Source organism: Onychomys torridus, chromosome 4 (assembly GCF_903995425.1).
Source record: "Onychomys torridus chromosome 4, mOncTor1.1, whole genome shotgun sequence".
Classification (NCBI taxonomy): domain Eukaryota; kingdom Metazoa; phylum Chordata; class Mammalia; order Rodentia; family Cricetidae; genus Onychomys; species Onychomys torridus.
The window spans coordinates 135472503-135500320 of NC_050446.1; the positions used below are offsets into that span (position 1 = coordinate 135472503).

General features: G+C 51.9%; 1 protein-coding gene across 2 annotated transcripts in view; it reads left to right on the top strand.

The window, feature by feature from the left end:
• Positions 1–27818, top strand: part of Cdh4 (cadherin 4) — a 470314-nt gene that overhangs the window by 412535 nt on the left and 29961 nt on the right. For both annotated transcript variants that reach the window (XM_036184660.1, XM_036184661.1), the window contains 2 exons: positions 861–1005; positions 14075–14247. In XM_036184660.1, the coding sequence (XP_036040553.1) occupies positions 861–1005; positions 14075–14247 (318 nt within the window). The remainder of the gene's footprint in view (positions 1–860; positions 1006–14074; positions 14248–27818) is intronic.

Below are 27818 nucleotides of genomic sequence, written 5' to 3' on the forward strand. Positions count from 1 at the left end.
TTTCTCCCTAAATACTCCATCCCATGGGGTAGAGCTCTGAAGAATCATGTGACTAAATTGTCCTTCCCCCAAGAGACAGATTGTCTCTTTCTTTCTCTGTGTCCCTACCCACCTCTGATGAGAGGCATCCAAGGCACCCATGTCTGCTTTATCTCTGGTCTAAGGTTCAGCACAGCGTCCAGTGCTTGTGGACCCTTTGTAGGCACTTTGGGAAGGAATAAATGAGTGGGCGGATTTGGAAGGCAACTCCTAACACAGCTTCCTGGAGCCCCTTCTCAAGCTGACTCTCCCCCATGTCCTCTCTCTGGCCATCTTTTGCCTTACTTTTCGAGGCTCCACAATGCAGCAAGCAGAAGCGGATGGGCCCAAAGCAGCATCCTCTCCCAACGCTTGTTCAGGCCTCTCTGTGGACCCCATGAAGCTCCCTCCCCAGGCCCTTCCCTGCATCAACCTCTCAGGAGGTCATCTAGGCCCCACTGCTCCACTGGGCACCAGTGCCTAGCTGCAGCCACTGTGAAAAGACATAAAATCCTGTGTGCAGAGTGCCTGTCCAGCCCAGGCATGTGAAAACATCAGTCAGACCCAGGGACTCCAGGTGATGTTGGCAGCACAGACAGGGGGTGTTACCCTGTTTCTGCTCACATGACCCCATCTGCAGAGGGGAGAAACAAGGCTCACAGAAGTTTCTGGATGTGTCAGTCCCACCTGAGCACCACCCAGGTTGTCTCTGCTTCCTTTCCCAGGGAGCTGGGAGCTACAGTGCTACCCCAGTGCTGTGAGTCCCCAGGGAACCACCCACACCAGAAACAAGCATACCCCTGAATGTGGCTGCCAGCTCTGACATGTCTGTTGCCCCACAGCTCCGAGCCCATGCGGTGGACATGAACGGCAACAAGGTGGAGAATCCTATCGATCTGTATATCTACGTCATCGACATGAATGACAACCGGCCCGAGTTCATCAACCAGGTCTACAACGGCTCTGTGGATGAGGGCTCCAAGCCAGGTGAGGCTTGGCAGATGTGTTGGCATTTGCTTCTTGGGGACCCCATAGACTCTGCAGGACCCATACATGGGACCGGCGCTGTTAACACACAACATTGCCCAAGTCTTTACAATCTTCATCCTCACACACCTCCAGGTACCAAGAGGCTACAGAGTGGGTGCTGTAGCAACAGTGAATAGCCTGACAGAGCTCAAACCTTGGGTGCAGGAGGAGACGGGAAGAAGGGACTACTGTGCCAGAAAAGATAGACCCTAGGCAAGGGAGTAAAGTTTTTACCAGACTATAATTGATATGGATGTTTTAAGAAAGAATCAACATTAAGGACAGAAAGACAGCAGATAGATGGACAAACTTCTGAAGAATAGAAATATTTTATAGCAATTAAGAGAAGTTATCTGGCCACTGGTTGTTTGCATGGGGTCATATCTGAATAGGTAAGAGGAGGGTGTTCACTATCTTGTAGTAAATGTTTTTTGGGGTATGTGTCAATGTGGGTGCACATGTGTGAGTGCACATGTAAGAGTGTGTATGTGGAGGCCAGAGGTTAACCTTGGGTGTTGTTCTTCAAGTTATCATCCACCCTGTTTTCTGAGACATGGTCTCACTCATCTAGAAATCTCTGCATCGACTAGGCTGGCTGGCCAGCAAACCCCATGGGCTCATCTGTCTATGCCTCTCCAGCTCTGGGATTTTAAGCATGTGCCACTGTGCCTGGCTTTTTCACACAGGCTCTGGAGGTCAAATACAGGTCCTCATGCTTGCAAGGCAAGCATGTTAGCAGCTAAACTACCTCTCCTTAAGGTAGAAATTGTCCAACACCACTTGTCCTCCCCAAGACCGGCCATCTGGGCTGAGGCCCAGGAGTCATTAGGGGCTAGGCTCTAATTGTTTGTATCCTGGGTCAGGCTCCAAGAAGTGATGCTTAGATTGTTAGAGTGGGAGGTTTTGCTTTGGCCTTTGGTCTTTTTGTTTCTATGGTAACATGTAGCCTAGGAGCTGAAGCATAGGAGAGGGGAACATGTGTTGGAAGAGAACCTAGGAAAGGAAGAAGCTTTGCCAACCTGAGTCAGGAAACCAGACCAGAGACCAAGGCCCACCAAACAAGCCAAACTGTTCTCCCAGCCCAGAAAGTGTGCCCCTGTGTCAAGGCCCTCTGTCCCCCTGAGAAGTGACCTAGGAAACTGTCTTCCCACAGACCTGTAGGATACATGGCTTTACCTCACTGTAAGCCAGGTCTCAACATCTCTGCGTTCCACAACTACTGAGAAGGTATACCAATCACCATTTAGCAGTGAGGTCACTTTAGACCCAGGCAGCTATGTATGGGGGACACCACACAGGTACCCACATTCCCAACCCTACTGGAGGCCTATGCAGGGGTACAGAGTGCTAGCCAGCCCCACATCTGATAGGCCCGATAGCTGGGTCTCTTCAGAAGATGTCAGCCTATTAACAAATCCCTATGTGATCCCACCGAGCTGTCTCCTGATTTGAGGGCTGGGAGGACTTCATTGGACAAGCTTTGCCCCAGGAAGGGTAGAATGGATGAGGCCACAGAAGCCTCTGTTGAAGATACCAGGTATAGCCATTTAAAACCCGTGACACCAGGTGAGCTTGAAGTTCAGACAGACAGCAAGCTACTCTACATGGATTTCTCAGACACATTAAAATGTCTCCCTCATTTCTTTTCCTTTATTACTTACCTAGTGTCCTGTACTTTACCCGCCAGTCCCAGCTCTGGCCTCTACAGAGCACCAGGCAAAACAGAGGAAGTCTCCTCTTGGAAACCAAATGTAAGCGGAGCCAGGCCAGGCTGTCCTCTAAGAAGCCACCTGCTCCCCCAGCTCTGTGGGCCCCATGAGGGGTCAGCCTCGTCTGGCTAGGGTAGGAGGGCAAACATTTATCACACTCTCCTCTACCAGTGGAATTTGTCATTGCTCCATCTCTGGGGACTATTGTCTCAACAAGATGATTGCATTCTCGAGTGATTGTCTTTCAGGACGGTGAGACACTGGTGAGCCCAGTGTCACAGGAGGGAACAGGATGTAACATTATTTCTGTGGAACTTAGGCAGCTCATCCCAAGGCAGTCCCTTGAGGGGCAGGGGCAGGCGGTGGGTGGACAAATTAGCTACCTGCAACTGAGGAATGAGAGCAGCCAAGGGCACCTCTTGGAAGGGCTGGAGGGAGGGGCAGGCGCAGCTGGGATGTGTTCTCGTTAGCACAGAGGCAGGTGGCCTGCCATCAGAGACCTGGGGCTTATCTGAAGGGCCTGAGGTTCCCCTGGTCTTCCTCTCACAAATCAGGCTTCCCACACCTTCTTTTAAAGCAAACAGAAAAAAATAATGATAATAAAAAACAGCATGTGTAGCTGGTGTTGACTCATTAGGGCAACAAAGCAGCATGTTGCCACACTGCCTCTCAGAAAGCCCCATGATCCATGGGTCCTGCAGATCCGACAGTGGGTCATTCCCAGAGCTGGCCAGGCAAGAGGAGCCCTCACAGATCTGAACCCCGCTCTCAGGCTGCTCATAGCAAACTTTCCAAGGACTATGTATAAGTCCTGCATGGCTTTCAGGGCTCCTGGGACTAAAGAGTCTGTCTCTGATCCCTGGAGGAGTCATGTATTCAGACCAACTCTGGGATGAGGCCTGATGATGTCACATTAACTTGGCATTTCCCTTCTCCCCGGACCCCGGCCAAGGGCAAGGATGTGGTGTCCTTCCCATAGCAGGTCTCTGGGCCCTGGAAATTGTCTGCAATTTCTTTTCCTCCGTCGGTAAATTACAATAATGGAAGGGTCTTTGTGGGAGAAAGGAGAGCTACTGCCGGAAATTAGTCATTATTCTCTGGAAAGATGGGCTAATGAGAGGTTTCAGATGTGCATCCTAATGGGAAACAAATGGGAAAAGATTAAATATTGACTAAGCTGTTGGAGAACACTCAAGGGCGGGGTTCATTCAGGGCCACTCATAAGCAGCCTGGGGTCCCATTACAGCCTGTGCCCACCTCACTCTCCTCCACAACCCCAGTCTTCTCTCAATTGTAGGAATTCACTAGAAATGTCTTTTTGTCTAAATTATGGGCTTGTTAAGGAAATAGATATTCACATGTAGCTGTGTGAAGTAATACAGCCAGCCATCCCCCTTTGCCTTGCCACCACAGAGTGCACCAGACCGGCACATGGGCCACACCTAGGAGGTAGCATCAGCGCAGCCACAGCCATGTTAAGGGCTGGCCAGTGTCTCGGTGTGTCTCGGTATCTTTATGTCTGTGTCTATGTGTATCTATGTGTCTGTGTGTGTACATCTGTCTGTGTCTAGGTGTCTATGTGTTTCTGTTTGTATGCGAGCCTATGCATGTGTGTACACATGAGTGTCTGTGTCTAGGTCTTTATGTCTAAGCATCTCTTTCTGTGCTGTTCTGTCACACATGTGACTCTGACCTCTGCCATCGACACACAAGACCTGTGATAATGTAGATGTGAATGCCCCCATGGGCTCACAGACCCTGTGGGATACAGAACTTGTGAGAGAAAGTGGAGGACAGTTGAGGCTTGATAATCCGATCCCAGTTCTTGTCTGCTCCCTGTTTCCTCTTTCATCAAGATGTGACGAAGCCAGAAGTCCCAGCAGCATTCGCTCCTCCCAGGGCCTCCTGCTACCCCTCCAACACGTGATATCCCCCAACTGTGAGCCAAACTAAACTCTCCTTCCTGTAAAGTAGCTCCTGATAGACCCCTTAAGAGGACTCTTCCCACTGCCCTTTTGTAGACACATGCTGCTTTATCCCAGCCCACACCCATCCCTGTCCCTCACCCTGTCAAGCTCTGTCCTGTTCTTCTCTCGGTATTTTTGTCTTTTCAAGATGGAACCTCAGGATCTCTGGGACTGGCGCTTTCACTCAGCATGAGGTTCTGGAGGTTCATCCAGGCCATCACATGGGTCCCAGTGCAGAGATCCAGAGGAAGCACATATGTAGAATGTTTGAGGACACCCACCTTCATTTCTCTGGGATGAAGGTCCATCGATGCAGTTCCAGCTCATACAGTGTAGTAGCTCCCATCTCCATGACAAAAGTCCCTGAGACTATCACCTTATATGGAGGGAAGGTGTGCTGGGGTTCGCCATTTCAGGGGTCAGCCCATGCTTGGCTGGCTCCAAGGCTGTGGTGAGGGTGAAACATTGTACTGATCAAGCATGGCAGAGGAATGCTGCTCACCTCACAGCAGCTGGGAACAGAGGCTAGGCAGAAGAAGTAGCCAAGAACAAAATATACCCCTCAAGACAGTTGTGCAGCTTGGTCTGTTTGAGGGGCCCCTGGCAGTGGGATCAGGATCTACCTCTGGTGCATGAGCTGGCTTTTTGGAGCCCATTACCTATGGTGGGATGCCTTGCACAGCCTTGATGCAGGGTGAGGGGTTTGGACCTTCCTCAACTGAATGAACCAGGCTTTGCTGACTCCCCATGAAGGGCCTTACCTTTTCAAAGGAGGGAATGGAGGGGGTTGGAGGGAGGTTGGGGGGAATGGGAGAAGGGATGAGATGGGGCTCTGTGGTTGGTATGTAAAATGAATAAAAAATTCTTAATAAAAAATAAATTAGCCAGGCAGTGGTGGTGCACACCTTTAATCCCAGCACTTGGGAGGCAGAAGCAGGCAGCTCTCTGTGAGTTTGAGACCAGCCTGGTCTACTGAGCGAGTTCCAGGATAGAAACCCTGTCTCAAAAAAAAAAAAAAAAAAAAAATGTGTGTATATATATATATATATATCCCTCAAAAAACACCCCAGTGTCATACTTTCTCCAGTCAGACCCCACCTCTGGTTCCTGCCACCAATACTAATAACAAAGCCTTCCAGCCAGGAGCTCACCAGGGAATGGATCTGCTGATTGGGTCAAAGCCCTCATGATCTGATGATTTCTCAATGATCAGATCTTCCTGCTGGGGACTAAGTCTTTTGGAGTACTTCATAGCAGACCATAGTGAGGTGCCCCCACCCCATGCTGAAGACCTGCTCTTTAAACACAGGGGACTTCAGAAGACATTTGGATTTAGGTATAGCATTTTGTGAGCAGTGGGCCACTTTGTAAGACACTTCCTTACCCTTCCTCAAGGAGCCATCCCTGTGCATGCCTGCCATATTGAATGGCAAGGCATCTCTGCATCCTTACCAGCCTCTGTACTACAGTCTGAGAACGTGTTTCCCTAATGACAAGTGACATGCAGCATCTTGTCCCGTGTCTCTTGCCATCTGTGCACCCTCTGTGGTGACCGCTCATGTCTCTGTCTGCCTCCTAATTAGATTGTTCTCAGAGGTGCTTTGAGAATTCCTCTCCCACACTGCCCACAGTTCTTCGCCTGTGTGTGGCTTGCACATGCTACCCCTGCTCTGTGGCTTGTTTTCCTAGGTCTTTGGTGAGCAGAGTCCTGACTCTTGATGAAGTTTTCTCTTAGGAACAAGGTTTGGTGTTGCTAGAATGCTTCCCCAAGCTCTGACCCCTGAAGCTCTCCCCTTGCTGTTCTGTAAGAGTTCTGTGGGTTTATACTAAGCAGCAGGTCGATGATTCATGCTGAGTCAATTTTCAAATAAGGTGAAAGATCTGTGTCTAGGTTCCTTTTGGTTTCTGCTCATGGCTGTTGTGCTCAGTGCTCCCAGCACTACCTGTCCACAGCCCAAAATCCACAGCTCATGCGCCAGTGATCCGTGGGTGGGGAGTTGTCACCAAGTCCCCCTGCTGCTCCGTCCTTTTCTGTGTCTGCCCCGTTGACCTCACTACTGTAGCAGCTGCAGTTGCGGGCGCTGGGATGGATAGTGTCTGAGTTTTCTCCCCTTCCCTCAACAGTGTGCTCCTGGGGTAGGATAGTGCACCCCATCCCACACTGCACCTGCACATCTGTGTGGAACCCAGGGGCTCTGCTGACCCAGCTCTACTACTGTGTAGCTACCATGTGACCCTGGTGTGGCCCAGGGCAAGCTTTTCTTCTTCCATGCTGATAAAGTGAAAACATAAATGATAAAATAAATATATAATATAATATACATGATGAAATGAAAATATAACCACCCACTTTGTGGACCAGGAGGTTAGGTAGGAGCATTCCCATGAGGTTCTGAGGTGTCATTAACAGGTGACTTAGGACATTGCTGTTCAGTCTTACTTAAAATACTAGTTCCTTTTCCAAACTTCACCATGTTGCTTTTGTTAGATTTAACTTCTCTTCAGAAATGTAGGAAGATTCATTTAAAAACAGCTGACCTTCCTGCCTGTAGTCCTTGGAGTGCCCAGGTCAGGAACCTTTGCCCCTTGTCACCCATTGGGCTGCTTAGGGGCCTTATCCCCTCTCAGATGTGTGCCTTTCTGAAGATATGAACTCCCCTCCAGCTGGGAGTGAGTAACAGCATCATCCAGGCCTAGGAGGCATGTTTGTGGCCTTCCTCACTGCTGTGGCAAAGCCACTTAAGGAAGAAAGAATTGCCTTGACTCACAGCTTAAGGTACAGTCCATCATTGCAAGGAAGGCATGCAGAGAGGGCTCTACCATGGCAAGGCATGCAGCAAGGACTCCTCACATCTCTGGAACAGGAGGCCAAGACCAGAAAGGAAGCAGAGTGAGAAGGGGTTAAGACTAAAATACCTCAAGGACTCCCCTCTGTGACTCATGTCCCCCCAAATAGACTCTACCTCCAAAAGTGTCCACAACCTCTCAAAATGGCACCACCAAGTAGGGACCAAGTGTTCCAACACAGGACCCTCTAGGGGGCAGTTCACACTCACCATGACAGATCACACACTAGGGTTCAGGGTCTCACTAGGAACTGTGAGGGCAGTTCACACTCACACTATGGCAGATTGCACACTAGAGTTCAGGGTCTCACTAGGAACTGTGAGGGCAGTTCACACTCACACCATGGCAGATTGCACACAAGGGTTCAGGGTCTTACCCAGGACAGCCCCCTGCTAACTGAGACCCCTCCCCCAGAATCACCTTGGCCATGTGCCCATCTCCTTTCTTTTTTTTAATTATGGATATATGTACAATATGTGTGTGCTCATATGTATGTGTATTGTGTCCCTGTACAGGTGTACATGCTAAAGCATGACTGTGGCAATCAGATAACAACCTCAGGCACCTGTCCTCCTCACCTTCTACCTTTCCTGTGTTTCCAGGGTAGCTACGCCATGAGCTTGTGGGGTCCATTCTCCTGTCTCCCTTCCATCTCCCCATGGAAGAACTAGGATTACAGATGTGAGCGTTACTGTATCTGACTTTTTTGTAGACCCTGGGGATTCGAACTCAGGTCCTCATGCTTGTGCAGAAAGCTCCTCACCCACTGTGCCATCTCTCCAGCCTCCATCTCCTTTCTGGGGCACCCCAGGTTGGCCATAGAATGGCTGCCATGCTTCTGGCCAGAAAGCCCACAGCCAACTTAAAGTACCATTTCTCAAACTGCCCAAGCAAAGATGCCTCTTGACCTCTCAATCGACTGTTTTAACTCACCGCACACCATGACCCCTTTGTATCAGTGTAGAGACCACATTGTAAATGCTGAAATTGATGTCACTTAAAAAAATACTACATAGCAGAAGAATCTACAAGTTGTGGAGTGCAGTGAAAGAAGCGCTCATCTGTGCCAGGCAGGGCTCTGGCTTGAATAGATTATTCTATTAGCAAACCCCTGTATTTATTTATTTCATTTCTACGCCAGTGGAAGTCCCCTAGATTAATGCCACGGCCTGATGCACAGATGGCACCAGATACTTGAAAGTCATCTGAATATTAAGAATTTAAATCTTTAGCCTCAGTGATTTGAGCAGAAAGCCAATTATGGGGCTGAATTAGTTTTCAAATTAAACTGCAATTTAAGGCTTGTGAAATTAATCCTTTAAGGCGTGTGGCAGCGTGGTACATGGGTTCCAAGGAAGAGCAGAGCTGGGAGTTCTTAGTGCTCTCCCACTACTTGCCAGTTTAGAGGAGAGATGCCATCACCTCCAGGTGAGAGGCAGGCCCCCCCCTGAGCCCAGAGAAAAGATGGCTAGTTCAGCTTGCCTGGCTCTGCTCATGGGAAAGATCCAAGTCTTTCTCCAGAAAGAGGGGGCTGTGGAGCCTCCAGGGAAAGCTCTGGGAAAGTGGCTCTCTTCTCATTCTCTGCCTAGCACCCAGGTCAGCACAGATGTGGCTCAGGTGGGTGTTCCCCACACAGTGCATAGGCGGTGGCTACCAGCCCTGCCATTCTGTCGGTAGTCTGGCTTTGCAGTGGTGAATGCTGAGAAGTGACTTCAGACTTCACCCAGTGGGAAAGGAAGGGTCAGCAGGCGACACTGAGCACCTGCTCACCACACAAGAGGGAGGCATGGCCCTGTGGGACCCACTGGAATGGCACTGAACTCAGAACTTAGTTCAGTCTTCTGCAGACCAAGACATGAGGCACCTTTGGCTCCAGCTTCCAAAAGAAGAACCTGGACTGCAAGAGGCAACTTGGCAGCAAGTTGAGGGAGGGCACAGCCAGGTTCAGATCTGAGACTGAGGATGACCCATCTGAGCTCTAAGCCCAGCCTGGCCTCTGAAGTCATCCAGGCAATCCAGACACATGTCACACAATGGCCATAACCCCCTGTGATTTGTCCCTGGAGTCAGTATCAAGCCCTGCCCCATCCTCCATGCAGTCTCTATAAAGAATGGGTACAAGGTTGGACTCCCAAACTCAGGTCCCCACAGAACCTCAGAGTATGACCTACTTTAAGAACAGGGGTTGGCTCTGCAAATATTGCTAGTCAATCCCAGATGGGAGGGGACATTGACACTTGACACACCAGTGAGGACAGAGGCAGATTTTGGAGGGGTGTGGCCAGGGCCCCCTGGGCCTGGTGACCACCTCCAGCAACTGAAAAGCTTTTGGGGCCTCAGGAAGGAGAGCAATCTGCCCATCCCATAATGCTGGATGGGCTCAGCCTGTGGGAGCAAACACTGTAACCTCCATCAGGGACACTTTGCTACAGTGACCCCAAGAGACAAGCACAGAGCCCTTCAAACAAAGCACTGGAAACCCAGTGGTTCCCCTCCTCTTCTGGAACCTTCCAAGTAACGGACCTCCATCTAAGTATTGCCAGGCACTGTTTAAGAAGTTCCTAGGACACATGCAGCAAACTCAGAGTTCCCCAGCCTTCCTGCCAAGCCCGGAGTGTAGGGGAGGTCCCCAGCAGGATAGGTGTGCTCTCCTGTGGGTGTGGCTGGCCAGCCTGGACTCTTCCAGCCTCCAGCTCCTACCTACCCTTGTTACTTTTGTCTCACTAGACAAGGCCCTTCTAAACATGCGGCTTCTTAGGCCCAGTGAAGACACTCAGGAAGAAAAAAAATACAGGACAAGACAAGCCAGTGCAAGGAATCCGGAGCCCTGTTGATGACACAGGCTGACCACTAGCCCTGTTCCCAAGCCAGAGGGGACAAAGCCGGGACCTTAGCAAGGATCACAGAGGGCTGCAAGTTGTGGAACATCCTCTGCCTCCTCCCTCAACACTCTCTCCAGGACATCTCTCACACCTGGCTAAGTAAGACCCAGGCACCCTCCCTTACAGCATCCAGGCCCCATACTCAGCACTAAAAGTCAAGAGTCTGGAGAAAAATGTGTCCCACCTATGGTCCTCCCCAGGCCACTGGCAGCAGCCATAATTCAGGACATGGCTGCCCAGCACACGCCAAGGCCGTGCATCTGTCTGTGGGATTCAAGGGTCCTGCATAGCAATAAATTCACCCACTTCCCTGCTGAGACCAATAAATCCAGCTCACTGAACGCTCTGTAACTCAGTTGTGCAGAGCTCAACATACTCCGCTGGGGAAGCAAGAAAACGCCATGCTGTGAAGGGTCACTGTGACATTCATACTCTAGACCCAGGATCCAGGAGACTGTGGTGTGGATTCAGTCACTCTGGAGACATACGACAGCCACAGGCAAGCCAGCAGCAAGCTCTCTTCTGGGCTAAGTCACCAGGGACAGCTGTGTCACGCCAATTCCACATCCCAAAGTCAAGCCCCCTGGGCTTGATGATGTCCTGTGGGTGCCTGGAGAGGTGCCATCTTTGGGATGCTGATGTAGCCAGCTACTGCTCCCAGGACTTCAAGACCTTTATAGTGCTTCTCTGTGACTAAGGCTACTAGCTGCTTCCACTTCTCCACCCTCTCGGTCTCCTTCTGTCTGGCTGGCTGCTCACGCACCCTGCAGTGAACACTTTTGCTCCTTTACACCCTGCACCTTGGGGTTTGACTGGACAGGTGTGACCTGAGCTCATGACCACCCCTGGGGACAGTGAGGAATGCAGGACAGTTGTGCAGCAGCTCCAAACAAAGCTGGGGGGGGGGGGCAGAGGCAGGGGAGGCCCAGGAATGAGGAGGGGCCATTAAATGGTAGAGTAGGCTGAGGCAGAGGAGAAGCCACCTGGTACAGAGTTCTGAACCTGTGCAGAAGACCCGGAGAATAGTGGACAGTGTTGGTCAGAGGGAGGAAGTCCTAGATCTCAGGAGGGAACCGAGGGACGAGAATGGAGGCCCGAGAGGCACACTGACTGATGGCAGTGATGTTGGAAGGACAACAGAGATGCAGGTGCTGGAGGAGGGAGAGAGGTGGCCTTCATCTCTGTGGGAGAAAGTAGCTCTTGTGGTTACACTGGGAGGAAGGAGAGAGAGATCCGAGAAGGGGCGAGTTAGAGAGGGCAACCCCCTCTCAAGCAAGGGGAGTAAGCTGAGGCTCATAAGAAGCAAATAATGGCAGAGGCTACCCAAGAGCCTGCCCCTCAGACTATCAGACACCCTCAAGGGCCTGCTGAGTGGACAACACAGGGGCCGTTGAGGTCTAGAACGTCCCTTGGCAACACAGTGGAGGCTACTTCCCCAGCCAGGGCTGCCTTCCAGGTCTCAACAGGGAGCCAGTCCATCCCCCTCCTCCCTCTTCTCTGGGCACCTTCCAGAAAGAAAAACTAAAACTGCTGAGCCTTTGCTCTGCCCCACGGCTGGGAATGGTCCTGGGTCGTTACCACGGCAACCCATGGACCTGCTTCTTCCTTTTGGCTCAAAGTGTTCAAGCCTGGAGCGTTCTCACCTCACCCTACAGGCTAACCGTGAACACAGCCAGGTTTCACCATTTCCAAATTGTGGTTTAGGCTCTAGAAACCCTGTGTTCCTCAGTAACGTCAGTGTCCATGTCCTGATCCGCTGGCTTCTCCCTGCTTCCTCCTATTCTCTACCCCTTTTCCTCTCCCCCATCTCTCTCCCTTCCTCTCCTCCCCACTCCTCACACACACATTTTATCTTCTGATGCCCAAGTGACATTTCCTCATTCTTAGAAGGACCAAAGAAAATGGCCAGATCTTGCCTAGCATGCCACACGCCTAATGCAGCTGTTATGGGTTGTGTGGTTGTGCGGTTGTGTACACCAGTCTCTCTCCTCTATGTCACACACTGTTATTTCAAAGCCCGGAGTTGGCCTCAGTGGACCCAGTGTGGAAACTTGTGTCCATTTCACTGTGCAGCATGGAACTCTGTCCTGAGTGCTCTCCTCCAGCATCTCCAGGCTTCCCCAATCATCACAGGCTCCTGCCCTAGTTTACATAACCAGTTCTCTGTTACGAATGTATTGAACAAACTCCTCCCTCTGCCTTCCTGGCTACAAACTCCGTGACTTAAGGACACACCCAGCCCAGCATCTGGTCTACCCACTTGTTCTCCACAGGCAGAGCTCAACCCCGCCGGGACCTTTGCTTCCCTAGCCTGGGTCCACATCCTAATTCCTTCTCTCTCAGAGAGGCCTTTCCTGCCCCCTCTGGAGGCCACATTTTATTGCCTGTTGTGTGTGTTTGTGTGTGTGTGTGTTTGTGTGTGTGTGTGTGTGTGTGTGTGTGTGAGAGAGAGAGAGAGAGAGAGAGAGAGAGAGAGAGAGAGAGAGAGAGAGAGAGAGAGATTGGGTCTTACTATGCAGCCTGGGACCTGACCAGACTCAAATTAGTGGCAATCCTCCAGCCTCAGCCTCCTGGGTGCCGAGATCACAGATATGTGCTACAGGGAATGACTACAGTCCACCTTCTCACTCAGTTAACCCATGTGTCCTTTCATGAATATGGCCTCCCTTCTTCTCTAGAAACACTGTTAATTTTCAGTATCTCTGCCTGTCTGGGTTGCCTTTCTCAATAGTAGTGAAAAGGAGGGGATGACATTTTTCTGGCTGACCTCATTCATAAAACTAAGTACATGGCATGATGTCTAGCATTCCAAAAGTGTTCAGTCAACAGTAGAGTGGCTTTTCTCAGTCACACAATGGAGTAGTATTCAGTCATAAAAAGGAGGGAGGTTCAAAAACTCCAGGCTTGGTGAAAGAAGGCAGACAAAAGGCCACAGATTACATAACATCATTCACATGAAGTGCCTGGAATAGGCAAATCTGGGGGAACAGAAAGCAGAGAGGAGGCTGGAAGGCTGGGAAAAAGGCAGCGTGACAAGTGGCTTTCCCTCCAGGGTGAGGATTACCTTCTGCAGTTAGGTGGTGGAGACAGTTGTGTTCAGTTTCATGAGGTTATCAAAACCTTGGGCTTGTTTTTTCAAGGGCAAACTTTATGTGTGTGATTTATATTTCAATAACAATATCTTTATGGAGCCCCTCCATTTATATATACCCCACCAACAAGACTTGGTTCAGTATCAGTTGGTCCTCAGTAAGCAGCCTTGCACCCAGATTCACTCTTCACCAGCTTCAGGTCCTGTGGCTCAGGACGTTGGCAGTCCTGATTCAGTTCCCCCAGAACTGAAAAACCACTTCCTATTCCATGTCTGCCCTGCCCTCTGCACAAGAAGGAAAAGTTCAGAACAGAGTCAGGGGAACCAAGAGGACTCTCTCAGGTGCTGTAGAGTGGGTGAGGAGGTTTGCTCTTGAGCTACCCCAGACAAATGGCAGCACCTAGGCCACACTGTGGAGAAGGATGCTACAGGCACATGCTGTTGCATCAAGAGCCCTGGGATCCACTGGAGATGTCTGCCCTGGGTGTCTGGCGAGCAAACTGTCCCCATCTGACCTGATGTCTGTTCCAGGTACATACGTGATGACTGTCACAGCCAATGATGCCGATGACAGTACTACGGCCAATGGTATGGTGCGGTACCGGATCGTCACCCAGACACCCCAGAGCCCGTCCCAGAACATGTTCACCATCAACAGTGAAACAGGGGACATCGTGACTGTGGCAGCAGGCCTGGACCGGGAGGTGAGATGGGTTGTGGGCTACATGGGAGCAGCAAGTGCTGTGATCAAAATGTACGGTTAGGAAGTAATCCACATGATATTCCATGTTGACTCCTGCCTAGGCTACAGGGTGCTCACCTTGCTGCTTTGGGCAAATCACCAGCTGACACCCAGAGCGGGCCAAGTGTAACATCACAGCAGGGTCCTAGAAAGGCTGGCATGAACTCCCTGGTTCTCAGGACCCTGTCACCACTGTACTCCAGATCTAGGGTCCTTTAAAGCCTGCCTCCCTAAGCTGACCTAGATAAGCTCAACTACCACAAGTGAGTAGCTGTGAGCCCTCCAGGACATAACAGGCACAAGAGAGTATTTCCTGGACACCAAGCCCTGCCCAGATCATAAAACAGATGGTCACTTACCTAGACAGGGTTCTATGACCTGGGATGTGTGTGAGAGAAGGTAGGCCAGCTAAAAACCCACCAGAAATAGTAGAACTGACCACCTATCCCTGTCGGGCCCACTTTCAGGGTCCTGGAAGATCTACAGCCAGCCCCTAACTGACAGTCTATAGCCAACAGTGTCTGGACAGTGTTGTCTGGCCTCACCACAGTCTGCTTTCTTTGTACCCTGTGACCACAGAGGCCAGCCACACCACAGATGTAAAATACTCACTGGGGACCAAGAGGGAGAGCCCTGCTAACCATAGAGGCACCCACAATTTGGGGGCTCCTTTGTAGAAGTGTGGCTGCAGCTTCCTAGCAGTACTCTGTCTTGGTGGCCCAGCTGTTCCTGTTTCAAGCTTCTGAAAGCTCCACAGCCTCAATGTCCGTGTCTGCAGGTCTTCACAGGCCTGGGCTGCTCAGCTATAATGAGAGGCTCGTGGTGATGTGATGTGGGAAGAAACTGGCGGGAAGTAGCAGGTCTCCTCCCTAGGAATGCTCACACCCGGGGAATCTGGCGGGTTTGTGAGCTATGGGCACCCGAGGCCTTCAATTTCCATCTTGGCTCTAAAACTCAGAGCTCTCCGGAAAAATTCACACTATCCCTGACCATCTAAGTTGTAAGAGGCAGTGCACAGGGTGGTACTTGGACAGTGACCCTTTGTAGCTGTGTGGCATGGAAGGAAGGGGTAATGGCCTCAGATACGGTATGGGTTGGACTCAGCTGAGGTGTGGCCTTCGCTGGCTGTATGACCAGAAGCATGTAAGAGGACACTGAGCCCAGTCACAGCACCTTTTTCTTCGAAGGGATGACAATGCTGGCCTTTGGGCTCTAAGGGTCAGAGATGTGTGTGTGTGTGTGTGTGTGTGTGTGTGTGTGTGTGTGTGTGTGTGTGTTTGATGAAGACAGAGAAATATTAAGAGATGTTATATGCAGCTGGGGTTGGCATTTGGGGTACATGGCTGAGTTTGCCTTAGACATTTAACCTATCCCAGTGTTTCTCCAAGGAGAGACTGAGCCCAGCATGGGCAGGCATGATGGAACAGGCCTCAGCCTCAGTGTTTTCCTCCTCCTCCTCCTTCTCTTCCTCCTCCTCCTCCTCCTCTTCCTCCTTCTCCTCCTCCTTCTCCTCCTCCTCCTCCTCTTCCTCCTCCTCCTCCTCCTCCTCCTCCTCCTCCTCCTCCTCCTCCTCTTCCTCCTTCTCCTCCTCCTCCTCCTCCTCTTCCTCCTTCTCCTCCTCTGGGTTGGTCAGGGACATTGTGGTGACATGCTTTCTCATGTCTTCCTCAATGACTTCATTGCTACTGTTCAATTCCAGCAAAATTCTCTTCTCTCCACCATTCCCATCTCATCCTCAAGAAACAGAACCAAGTTGATGGAGAGGAAACAGCAAACAGACAGCAACTGAGTAGGGATGAACTAGGTGCTGCCGTCTAAAAGATGCAGTTGGCTTCAGGCTTAACTCCATGAAGTTCTTGAGGTGAGAGAGCCGCCAGGGATAGGCACTAGATTAAATTTCAAACAAAAGTGATTGCATTTAGCATGCTGTCCTTAGCTAGGAGGATCTAGCCTTCCTTATGTTCAGAGAGAGCAGAAAGGGAGACCATGACAAGGCTCAATAAGGAGGTACAGGGTACAAAGGAGACCCATCCAGGTATGAGGGCTAGAGAAGGAGGTCCCCTTAGGCACATCAGTAGACAATGTCACAAAAAAAGACAGCAGGGCTCCAAGGAAAGCCTGTAATACATGGGTAGAGGACGATACAGAGCATACTCCATTGTGAGTGCTGAGCATCTCATCTATGTCCTGCACTGTTACCCAGGCAATGAACAGAGTCAGGCCCTGACTCCATGTGTTGTTGCAGGAGGGAAGCAGTAAACATGTGTACCTTGGGAACGGTGCATGAGAGGTCTTCCAGGAACTGGTTCCCAAGGTCCAGGCACAGAAAGTCATGTCTATGACCATCTGGAGTCATAGGTGCCTAGACTCCTGGGCCTTCCCTGGGCCACACTTGTCCTCTCAAGCCAGACCCAGAACACCAGCATCTGGGCCAATCTCCCTACGGATCCCTGGAGCTTAGCTGGCTACCTTTGTAAACTGGGGATTGCCATGGAATCCAATCTCTTCCCTTGGAGAAGCTGCCCCTGTGTGCCCAGCACCAAGTACTCACCAGGCTGAGGGCTCAAAGGCTTGACTCCATCAAGGGACCTGTAAGTTTAGCCTGAGACACTGAGATGTCACTTAGCCACCCCCACCTGGTGATGGTGTGGTATCTGGGAGAGAGGAAGCAGGCTTTGTAACCTTGGCAATACCCTGGTATAGGGATGGGTCATGGCTGCTAGAGGGCTCAGTGATACTCAACCCCTTCCTTCTTTATCTCTCCAGCACCCCTTCCTCCTGCTCTTCCCCTCCCTTCTCTCTCCATCTTCTCCATCTTCTGTCATCCCTCTTCCCCCTCCCTCATCCCTCTTCCCCCTGCCCTCATCCCTCCTTCCCCCTCCCTCATCCCTCCTTCCCCCTCCCTCATCCCTCCTTCCCCCTCCCTCATCCCTCATCCCTCTCCCTCATCCCTCTTCCCCTCCCTCATCCCTCTTCCCCTCCCTTATCCCTCCTTCCCCCTCCCTCATCCCTCCTTCCCCCTCCCTCATCCTCTTCCCCTCCCTCCCTCTTCCCCTCCCTTATCCCTCTCCCCCCCCCTCATTCCTCTTCCCCTCCCTCTCCCTCTCCCTCCATCCTTTCCCCTCCCTCATTCCCTCCCCCCTCATCCCTCTTCCCCTCCCTCATCCCTCTTCCCCTCCCTCATCCCTCGTCCCCCCCTCATCCCTCATCCCCCTCCCTCATCCCTCTTCCCCCTCCCTCTTCCCTCTTCCCCCTCTCTCATCCCTCTTCCCCCTCCCTCATCTCTCTTCCCCCTCCCTCATCCCTCATCCCCCTCCCTCATCCCTCATCCCCCTCCCTCATCCCTCTTCCCCCTCCCTCATCCCTCTTCCCCTCCCTCATCCCTCCTCCCCCTCCCTCATCCCTCTTCCCTTCCTTCATCCCTCCTCCCCCTCCCTCATCCCTCTTCCCTCCCTCATCCCTCTTCCCCTCCCTCATCCCTCTTCCCCCTCCCTCATCCCTCATCCCCCTCCCTCATCCCTCTTCCCCTCCCTCATCCCTCTTCCCACTCCCTCATCCCTCTTCCCACTCCCTCATCCCTCTTCCCCCTCCCTCATCCCTCTTCCCCCTCCCTCATCCCTCTTCCCCTCCCTCATCCCTCTTCTCTCTGATTCCCCTCCTCCTCATTCCTTCTTCCCAGTGGAAAGGAACTCCTTAGGGGTAGGAAGCCTCCAGAATGTTCTTTTTCAAGTTCTCTGCTCAGGTTCTCAGGCTCTGGGGTGGGGGCTACTGGTGGGAGGGAGGTCTCATAGACATAGGCCACTGGTGAGCATAGAGTCTCTGGAGGGGACGAGCTCTCTTAGACACACCCTTCTGGAACAGGTATGTGCCCTGTGCTCTGAGGGCCCTGCCCTGCAGGCTACTACCTGAAAGTGCTACCTGCTGGCTTCTAGTGAAGGTCTCTGTGGTACATTAGCCTCACCCAGACACCTCCTGGCACATTTGGTTAACTGTCCCAGGCATCTGTGACCTGGAGAAGGGGCAGTGGCAACTGTTAGCACAGGGCACAGCCAGAGCCAGGGCATCACCTGCCCAAGAAGCCATTTGTCTCCACAGAAGCTTCAGGCTATGTGGCAGGTCTCAGAGGGCCATTCCTCCACCACACCCACCACCTGCCCCACCTCTACACGAACACAGCCAAATCTCTCTCTTGTAAGCACATCCTGTCCACCACCACACAACAGGCAGTCTTTGGGGAGGGTGCCATCAACAGGTCCCTTCTGGACCCACTTCCTGCTCAAGCAGGGAGCAATCCTTAGGAAGTGGGAAGCCCACAAGCATGATTGCCATGTGTCTAATTAGGAGAGCTGTATGAAGTGAGCGCTTCTACGAGATTAAATGTCAGGAGAAACTCAGATGAGGTTCGAAGGGCTCAAGTGTCTCCCCAGTCCCTGCCCCACTGCTAATCCTGCTCATCTTCCCACGTTCCCTAATTAGAATATTTATGGCCTAATAAGAAGATTGAGCACCACTCTTGGCTGCTCTGAAGGTAAGAGCCATGCTTGTGGGGGGGGGGGGGGATGGGGACTGATTGCTGAGCTTCATAATTGGCAGCTCGCCATATTGTGCTTGCACATCCATGCTGCCCTCTGTGAAGCTGATTTCACTGCCATGGCTCCATCCAGTTCAGGTCCCACTACATGGTGACCATAGGCTGGTCACCTTCCTCAGCCTCAAATTTCTCCCCAATACAGTGGGCCAGGTTAATTATCCCAGGGTTGGAAAAGACCCTGAGGAATGCCAAACCAGCCCCCTCATTTAAACTCCTAAAACACTCATGTCAGATTGAAAGAGCTCTGTTCCCTCCAAAAAAAGGAGAGAGTGGAGGAAGACAGCACAGAGCAAACCCAGCACAGAGGCTGTCAGCCTGCCTGGGCTCTGCTTTCCACCTGCCAAATGTCTCCCGACTCAAGTGTGGGGAGCATGGCAGCCATGGGCCCCTTGTCCTCTCAGGCCTCAAGGAGTGTAGCTCCCGTGGTCCCAGCCACACTTTGCTATCGGATCCATGCAGAAACAAGCCTTTTCTGTGGTAACATCTATTGATTTTTTTTTCTTATCACAAAAGCTACCTCTCTTTGGTAGAAAAGAAGTCAGCCCAAAGAAGGAAATAGCAGGCCTCCATCCCACAATGCGGTGGGGAAGGCCTGCTCTGAACAGGCTGTAGCCTTCCCTGAACCTCAGCTGCTTGCCTGTCCCCCGTGTTCCTGCAAAGGATCCTTGAAGCCACTGGAGTGACATTGCACTGTGCCAAAGGACTCTTTCAGCTTCCCCTGCACACCAGGGTCTGTGCTCCGCCTTCAGACTCCCCTGTGCCCCTTCCCTTTTCTCTGCCCCCACCGGTGTCAACAGACAGCAGGGAAGTCAAAGGGGGCATTTTAGCTGATGTCATGAAACTCCTAAGGCATAGACAGGACAGGGAACTTGAGGGTCTGGGAACAAGAAGCCCCAGGCACAGTCAGCTCTGTGCCACAGAGCCACCATGGCTCTTTGGCCATTCACTCTGCCTTCTAGTGCCACATGCAAACGGCAACATACTAAGGAAAAATAGCTGTCCTTTCTTGTGGCCTCTTGTGAGTGTGAGCATCCCTTGAGGACACCCTGAAAACATCTTCAGCCTGATGATTGGTGATGAGTCCCCACCTGAGCCTAGGCCAGCTGCTGGTCAGAGTACAGGCCATCATGGCAGGCTGGAGCCATCCAGGCATCACCTCCCTATGAACAGGCCTACTGGCATGCCCACAGTCTGAAGTTCTCACATATGCCAAGCACCATAAGCTCTGAAGCCTGCAGCTGTCGGAGTCACAATCTGCAGCTGACTGGTCTCCAAAGGCCCAGAACAGACAAAGCAATGCCCAGCCAGAAGACAGTGACCAGGAGTCAGAGGGAAGGCCGGCCCAAGGTCTGAGGGACAGATGACACTCTAGAGACCAGGCCCCTAAATGACAGGGGAGGCTGAGCCACAGGACGTACTACTGACCTCCAGTTCAGTCAGGCTACACCCACCAAGAGGATCAGAGAAGAACCCTTGCACCCATGAGGCTGCAGGTTCTCAGGGTTACGGGAGCCTCAGCAGCACCTAGGCCACATCAGCACCCTCACAGTGGAAGGGAGGGAAGGGTAGAAAGGTAGGAGTCCCCAGCAGCTGGGAGCTAAATCGCCAGCTGGGGTGGTGCTGAAGACACAGAGCTAGATGTCTGGGAAGGTGTGATAGTATCATGGCCTACCTCCTCAGCCAGACACAAAAGCCTATCGTGCCCATTAACCATGTTGAGAATCATGGCTCAGCCTGCATGGGGCTTGCTCTGACCTCATCCAAGGTCCGTCATCCAAGGACCTTCCTGTCCTAGGACCCCCATTGCCAATGAGCCAGCTGTTGTCCAACGGACCTCAGAGCCTACCAGGTTGGCACAGATGGGGACAGACAGACCCGACATCTCTGAATGAAAGAGCCAACCCAGAATGCAGGAGAGCAGAAACTCTCTGAGCCAGGAATGAAAGAGAGACCCCAACAGCTTGAGACCCAGGGTCCCTGGAGTCACTGCCTAACCACAGCCCTGGTTCATTTAGCATCTATGCTGAACTGAATGGTCGCCCCAAAAATGCATCTTCACCAAGCACCTAGAGGCCAGGAGCTTCACTGTCCCTTATGGAAAAGCATCTTTGCAGATGTGGCATCAGGACCTGGGAAGGTCATCTGGACTGGGGTGCATCCAGATCTACTGGGGTCCAGTAAGAATCGGGCAGAGGAAAATTTGAGACACACAAGGAAGACAGCCACCAGACAGTGGGTTAAAGGAAAGAAGAAAGAGGTCTGAGCCTGTGGAGGAGAGGGGCTATGGAAGGAGGGAAAGTGGGACTAGGTCATGTGACAGTTGGCACAAGAGGGAACAGGATGACATTATGTTATTACCGTGTCCCACACCAGAAACACTACCACTTAATTTACTGGGAAAGCTGCCAGGCAAGCCATGATGTGATCTTATCTTGCTCTGGGTTTCTGGTCTGTTCTTACTGAAGACCCCCTTAGCCTGATCAGGCATGAGCAATACTCCAGCTACATACCAGAAAAGTGGGCAGTGGTGCATATACCCTAAGACTATCTCTACAGCCCTTGCTGCCACAGACCACTGAGTCCCTGTCAAGAGGTGAAAGCCTCATCTCTCAGGGTTCTTTCTCAGCCTCTGGCCAGCCAGTTTGGAAGCTTTTCTATACCTTTTTGTTATTCCCAGAAGACATGCCTGAGCTACCCTTGCAAGAAGCAGGGCTGAGGGCTGAGGACTTCTTATGAGAATCCAGCTTGGGGACATGAAGGGCACAGATGGAGAGTCACACCCCAAGCAGTTACTAGCCATGACCACACTCTGGGTGTATATGTGTGGTGTGTGTGTGTGTGTGTGTGTGTGTGTGTGTGTGTGTGTGTGTGTGTTGGACCTGCTATGGCCGTGTAAGGCCATCAGTCAACACAAGAGAGAGGCAGGACAAATGGTCCATGGTAAAAGGCATCAGGTACCATGTAAGGCCTGAGAGGAAATTCTGCAGAGCATTGTAGAGACAGAAAAGCCTCTCTCTGGCCATCTCAGGGAAAGAGAGAGGCTGCTTGCTTTGTGGACTTTTTGCAGTACTGGGAACTGACCCCAGGGCCTTGCCTATGCTGGGCCAGAGCTCCACCAACAAGCTTCACCCCAAACCAAGAATTTTTAATCACTGGCTCTACAGGAAAGCATCTCAGTGTGGGCAGAGCAGTGTATGGTAATGTATGCACACCCAAGGGTGGGGTTGCCTGCAGGACAACACCCCCCAGCAAACCCAGAAACATCCAGGCACTACCAAAAATATCCACAAATATTCAGACATGTCCAGAAAACCCAATGACATCCAGACATGTCCAAAAATGTACAGACACATTCGAAAATGTGTGACACATCATTGGCAAGGACATCTGCATGGGGATTTTTAAGCACCCTCTTTCACAGTGTTTCCAGAGCTTTCCAGACACTATCTCCCTACAACCTCCATTTGGCAGCAACTCAGAAGAAATAAGGCCAGAGAAAGCTGGACACTGTCCTCTCCTTTCCAAAGATGGAAACAAAACCACACAGCCTGTCTCAGCTGTCTTCCCAACTCCACACAAGACAAATTCTTCAGACACCCTCCTAGGCAGCAACCAAACCCGGGGGACCTAGCATCCAGTACTAGTCCTTACCATTGTCCTTGCCAGCCAAGGCTGATGTGCAGCCACACCCTACCATAGAGCTGGGAGGGCCTGCAGTGCAAAAGGCCTGAGCACCAAGGAGGCTGCACTGATTCTGTTCATGACTTGTTGAGGGGTCATGTTATTCAGGCCAGGCTGAGAAGGAACCCTGGGAGCCTGGAGCAGGTGTCAGCAAGGTGGGGGAGGGGAGAGCTGGGATAGAACACTAGAATAACAAAGCAGAGTCCCTTCTTAAGGCAGAAGCCCTGCAGGACCCTGGGCTACCTCCACTCCCAGCTCTCTCCCACACTACCCACTGCGCTGCTTGCTCAAGAGAGTCCATGCTTTCTGCTCTTGCCTGTATCCCCTCCTCCGACCTCTTCTTTCAAAGGTCCCCAGAGGGCAAGGGCACGGGGTCAGAGAGACCACCATGGAGGCCAACTGACCTTCATTAACCCCTATGTGTGAAGGGGTGGTGACAGTGTTAATCAGGCTGATCTCAGTCCCCAGCTCAAGGTCTTCCTGGGCTCCCAAAGACAAGTGGCAGGACAGAGCATAGCTTATTAGCCCAGGATCACCCAGTCACAGTCTACATGCCAAGTCCAACCTGTGCCTGTTATGAAAGCAAGTTGTATTGGCCTATAGCCACATTCACCCCCTGCACCTATTCACACTGTTTCTCCATCAGTCCAGATACCAAGACCTTTCCTTGACTTTCCCCTATGGCCATCACCAGATGTTGGGTGCAGAGTAGCCATGGCAGCACCAGGCTGGCCACATCACTTGTTACAACAGGGCCTCCTCCTTCCATGCAGAGGCTTCACAGGACCCATTGTTCTGATCTGAGGTCTCAGACAAGCAGCCAGAGACAGGTGCAGCCACAGATGGACCCTGTATCTATTTGTTATCTTTGAACTTTGCCAGTGTTTAAACAAAAGGCTTTGTACACAAATCCTCTGGATCCCTTCCACAGTAGAGGCTTTCATCTCAGGGCACACTTCTTTGGAGGGACTAGGAGGCAAGAGTGTCTACAACCCCGTCTCCTGTGGCACCAGCCCCGGGCTATCTCTCATGGCATCCAGTGCATGCTGCTGTCTGCTTCCAGGAGCACTCCCAACTACTATGAGCAATGAGAAAAGGACAAGGTCTCAGAGCACCAAGGTCCCCAGACTGGAGCCCAACAGGTGTTCCTTCAGTGATGTGTGTCCTGGCAGCAGACTCCCTGGGTCCCACTTTCCCATCCACTCAGACAGGCTCACCCCATGGATAGTTTTTCCCTTTTCCAGGTCTCACTGCAGAACCCACGCTGGGTCAAGGCCACACAGACGGGTGACACTCACTAGCCCAGCTGAGCTGAGTGGTTCTCATCTCCATCTGTCCGTCTCTGCGGTCCCTCAGCCTCCTGTGTAGACACAGATCTGACCATGCTTATCACCTCTAACCTCCCCATGGTGTCCTGTCTTGCTCTGAGTAATTCTAGACTCTGCTTTTGATCCCTCTACATCTTCAAGACTGCACTCCCCATCACAGGTCAAACTTGCTGGAGCATACACGTGCAAACACATACACACACACACACACACACACACACACACACACATATACACACACATATACACACACATACACACACACACACACACACACACACACACACACACACATACACACACACATACACACACACATACACACACACATACACACACACATACACACACACATACACACACACACACACACACACACACATACACACACACATACACACACACATACACACACATATACACACACATACACACACACATACACACACACACATATACACACACATACACACACACATACACACACACATACACACACACACACACACACACACACACACACACACACATACACACACACACCACCTTCCCCAGGACCTTAGCAGAAAGCATTCCATCTTCTGGCAACAGTTCTTCCCAAGCATATTAACCAGAGGTAGTTAATTCAGTTAGCACCCCATGCCTACCATCCTCTGTCCATGGGTGCACAGCCTTTGCCATTATCTGAAGTGATCATTTTCCTTTATTTACTGCCTGCCTCCCTCCTTAGAGCCCTGCTTCTTGCACAATGTCCCCTTGGGACATTACTACACTGCTGGTGTCTGTGATTGACGCCTAACGCCCATGGGCAGGGTCTACAGATACTGCCCAGCACCCCCATAGAGCATGGGGCATTCAACAACAGAGAGTCACCCAGCTACAAATGTCAATAGTCCTCATTTGGGAAGAGTTGTCCAAGAATCAGCTTTGGAAAGACAGGAACCTCAAGGGTGAGAAGGAAGGAGAGGGAAGGAGAACGGTGTTCAGCCTGCTATTTCAGTCATCAGCCAGGAGGAGGCGCCTGAGAGCAGGAGGGGGTTGCCAGAATGATCTGAGAAGGCACCTGGATTCCTCAGCCCTCCGGGCTTGAAGCAGGGACACTCCTGCCACTCCTGCCTCATTCCTTGCAGAAGCCACAGCCTTCACTTGCCATGGGTAGTGCCCAATGGAGAAGAGAGGGAGAGAGACAGTGGCTGGTGAGAACAGAGCAGAGCAGCTGACTCCATCGTGTCCAGCCTGAGGCTTGCTAGGCTGTTGGCTCCCCACAGGCAGCAGCAGAGGGGAGGAGGGGTTGTGTGCACCCTCTGAGAAGAGTTGCATTTTCTCTGCTTTTGATGCAGCGGAAAGAGCTGCTGGCTGGGAGGCAAGAGGAGGGGAGCCCCTCGGGAGTCGTATAGGCAGTGCCAGGAGCTGGCGGCAGGACTAGGCAAGTAGGAGCCCTGAGTAGTTCTGTAGCACCCCCAGGGGGTAGAGCAGAAAGTCCCCACCCCAGGCTGCAGCAAGCAATGCTGAAGTGAGGGCAAGAAACATGTCCTTTGACTCAGCAGCTAGAAGCTTCAGGCAGGACTGGGGAGAGGGGGCTGTTCTAAAGATGTATTTTATTATTTTTATATACATGGAGTGTTTGTGTGTGTGTGTGTGTGTGTGTGTGTGTGTGTGTGTGTGTAAGTGAGTGCAAGCCCACCTGCAGAGGTTAGAAGAGTTCAATTCCTTGGAGCTGGAGTGAGGTACCTGATGTGGGTTCTGGGAATCAAACTCAGGTCCTCTGCAAGAGCAGTACATGCTCTTAAGCACTGAGCCATCTGTCCAGCCCCAGAACCTGGTTTTCACTCATATCCTAAAGTGAGGGAACTAAGGAAGCCCAGATTTCAGGGACTGTAGCAAGTCCCGTGGAGGTTTGCCTAAGACACAGGCCATGCTGTGTCCACCCTTGCTGGGAGCTCTGCTGGTGGCCTTGGCTCTGCACTTAGGCAACTTCTTGGTGCCAAATCTTCATCAAGAGTCAACCTGGGTACCCTGTGAGACATGCACACAGTTTCCCCATTCCACCCCTAGCAAGGAAGCCTCCACAGCTAGGATATGGCAAAGGATTCTCCCACGTTGTATGTAGGCCACTGTTGCTGGGGCCCAGGGCTGCTGGAGACTCATGTGACCCAGGCAGTCTGTGCACACAAGAATCACCTCCTCCTGCCACCAGGATGCAGCAGAATAGGTAAAGCAACTTGCAGAAGGTCAGGACTGCTCCATGATGGGGTTCAGCCTGCTGTAAGAGTTACCCTGAGGCTCTATGGAAGCCTGGGACCTTCAACAGCATTCCCCCAGCAACCATGGAGGATAGTGAGCAGAGTCCTCTCCGGGTCCCAAGAGACAGGGTGGCTGATGGGAGCAAGGCTGTGTAGCCCACCCCGTGGTGTTCCAAGCCCAAGGCTTACAGCCTGCATTGGTTCCCCACAGGCAGCAGCAGGAAAGGAGGAAGAGCTGTGTGCACCCCACTGAGAAGAGTTGTGTTTTCTCAGGGACGCATGTGCAGTCTAATGCCAGTGCCCTGAGCTATTATTTACATACTGTGGAATTCACCCTCTCAGTGCACTCGGCTCACACAGGGTCGCACATCCATCACTTCTGCCTAGCTCCTGGGCATTTTTATCACCCCTAAGAGAAGCCCTACAGTGCTGGTGTCACCCCCATTTATCCTTTTCTCCTAACCCAGTAGGCAGCCTCTGCCATCTGTGGACTTGTCTGGTGTGAACACATTTCCCTAATGAGGCTATCCTTGTGGCTTGTGGGCCTGGCTGTTTTCACCTGACATAATGGCTTTGTGCATACCAGGTGTCAAAATGCTTTTCCTTTTTATAGCTGAGTAATACTCCATCATGTGGACACACCATGCTTCAAGTACCCATCATGGGCTGGTTGGCCTTTGTGGATGGTGCCGTGTGCACACTGGTGTACACCATTTATCTGAACACTTGTTTTTGGCCTTTAGATCCACACCCAGGAGTGGGGTTCCAGGTTCCAGTGAGGTTCAACTTTTCAGTTTCCACAGTGCTTTCAATGCCCCTCTGCCCCACAGCGGCCCTGCAGACCCCATCATTATACTCTTGGACACACAGCAGTCTCTAGTACTGAGCAACAAGGGGACAGCCTCAGCTGCTCCACTTCTCAGTGTCTGAGGAGGCAAAGGTTCCAGCCACGACCAGTGGGAAAGCCCAAGGGGAATGATCCCTAGAAACCATGCTGACCCAGAACAGCTCTGACCAGAGACCCTCTCAGAACAGAGTGACCAGCAACGGCTTTGGTCTCAATGGAGAATGAAGGGACTCGAGGGTTCTATGTGTTTCTAAAAGTTCTATATGAGGCCCTGCGCCTCAAATTATACCCCCATACTGACCACCTAATAGGATCAGAGAGCCCAGAATGAGTAGGAGGCATGCTTGCAGCCTTGTGGGTGAAACAGACTCAATGCTAACTGGAGGCAGTGCTGGAGGGGAAGTTGGGAGCTCCCAGACATGGGCTTGGCCTGACCTATAGAACACACCTAGCTAGACAACAGTGGACATGCTGGGGGTGCTGCATACGGGACATGCTGGGGGTGCTGCATTCGGAACATGCTGGGGGTGCTGCATATGGGACATGCTGGGGGTGCTGCATGCGGGACATGCTGGGGGTGCTGCATATGGGACATGCTAGGGGCGCTACATGTGGGACATGCTGGGGGTGCTGCATACGGGACATGCTGGGGGTGCTGCATACGGGACATGCTGGGGGTGCTGCATGCGGGACATGCTGGGGGTGCTGCATACGGGACATGCTGGGGGTGCTGCATGCTGAACATGCTGGGGGTGCTGCATACGGGACATGCTGGGGGTGCTGCATTCAGAACATGCTGAGGGTGCTGCATATGGGTCATGCTGGGGGTGCTGCATATGGGAC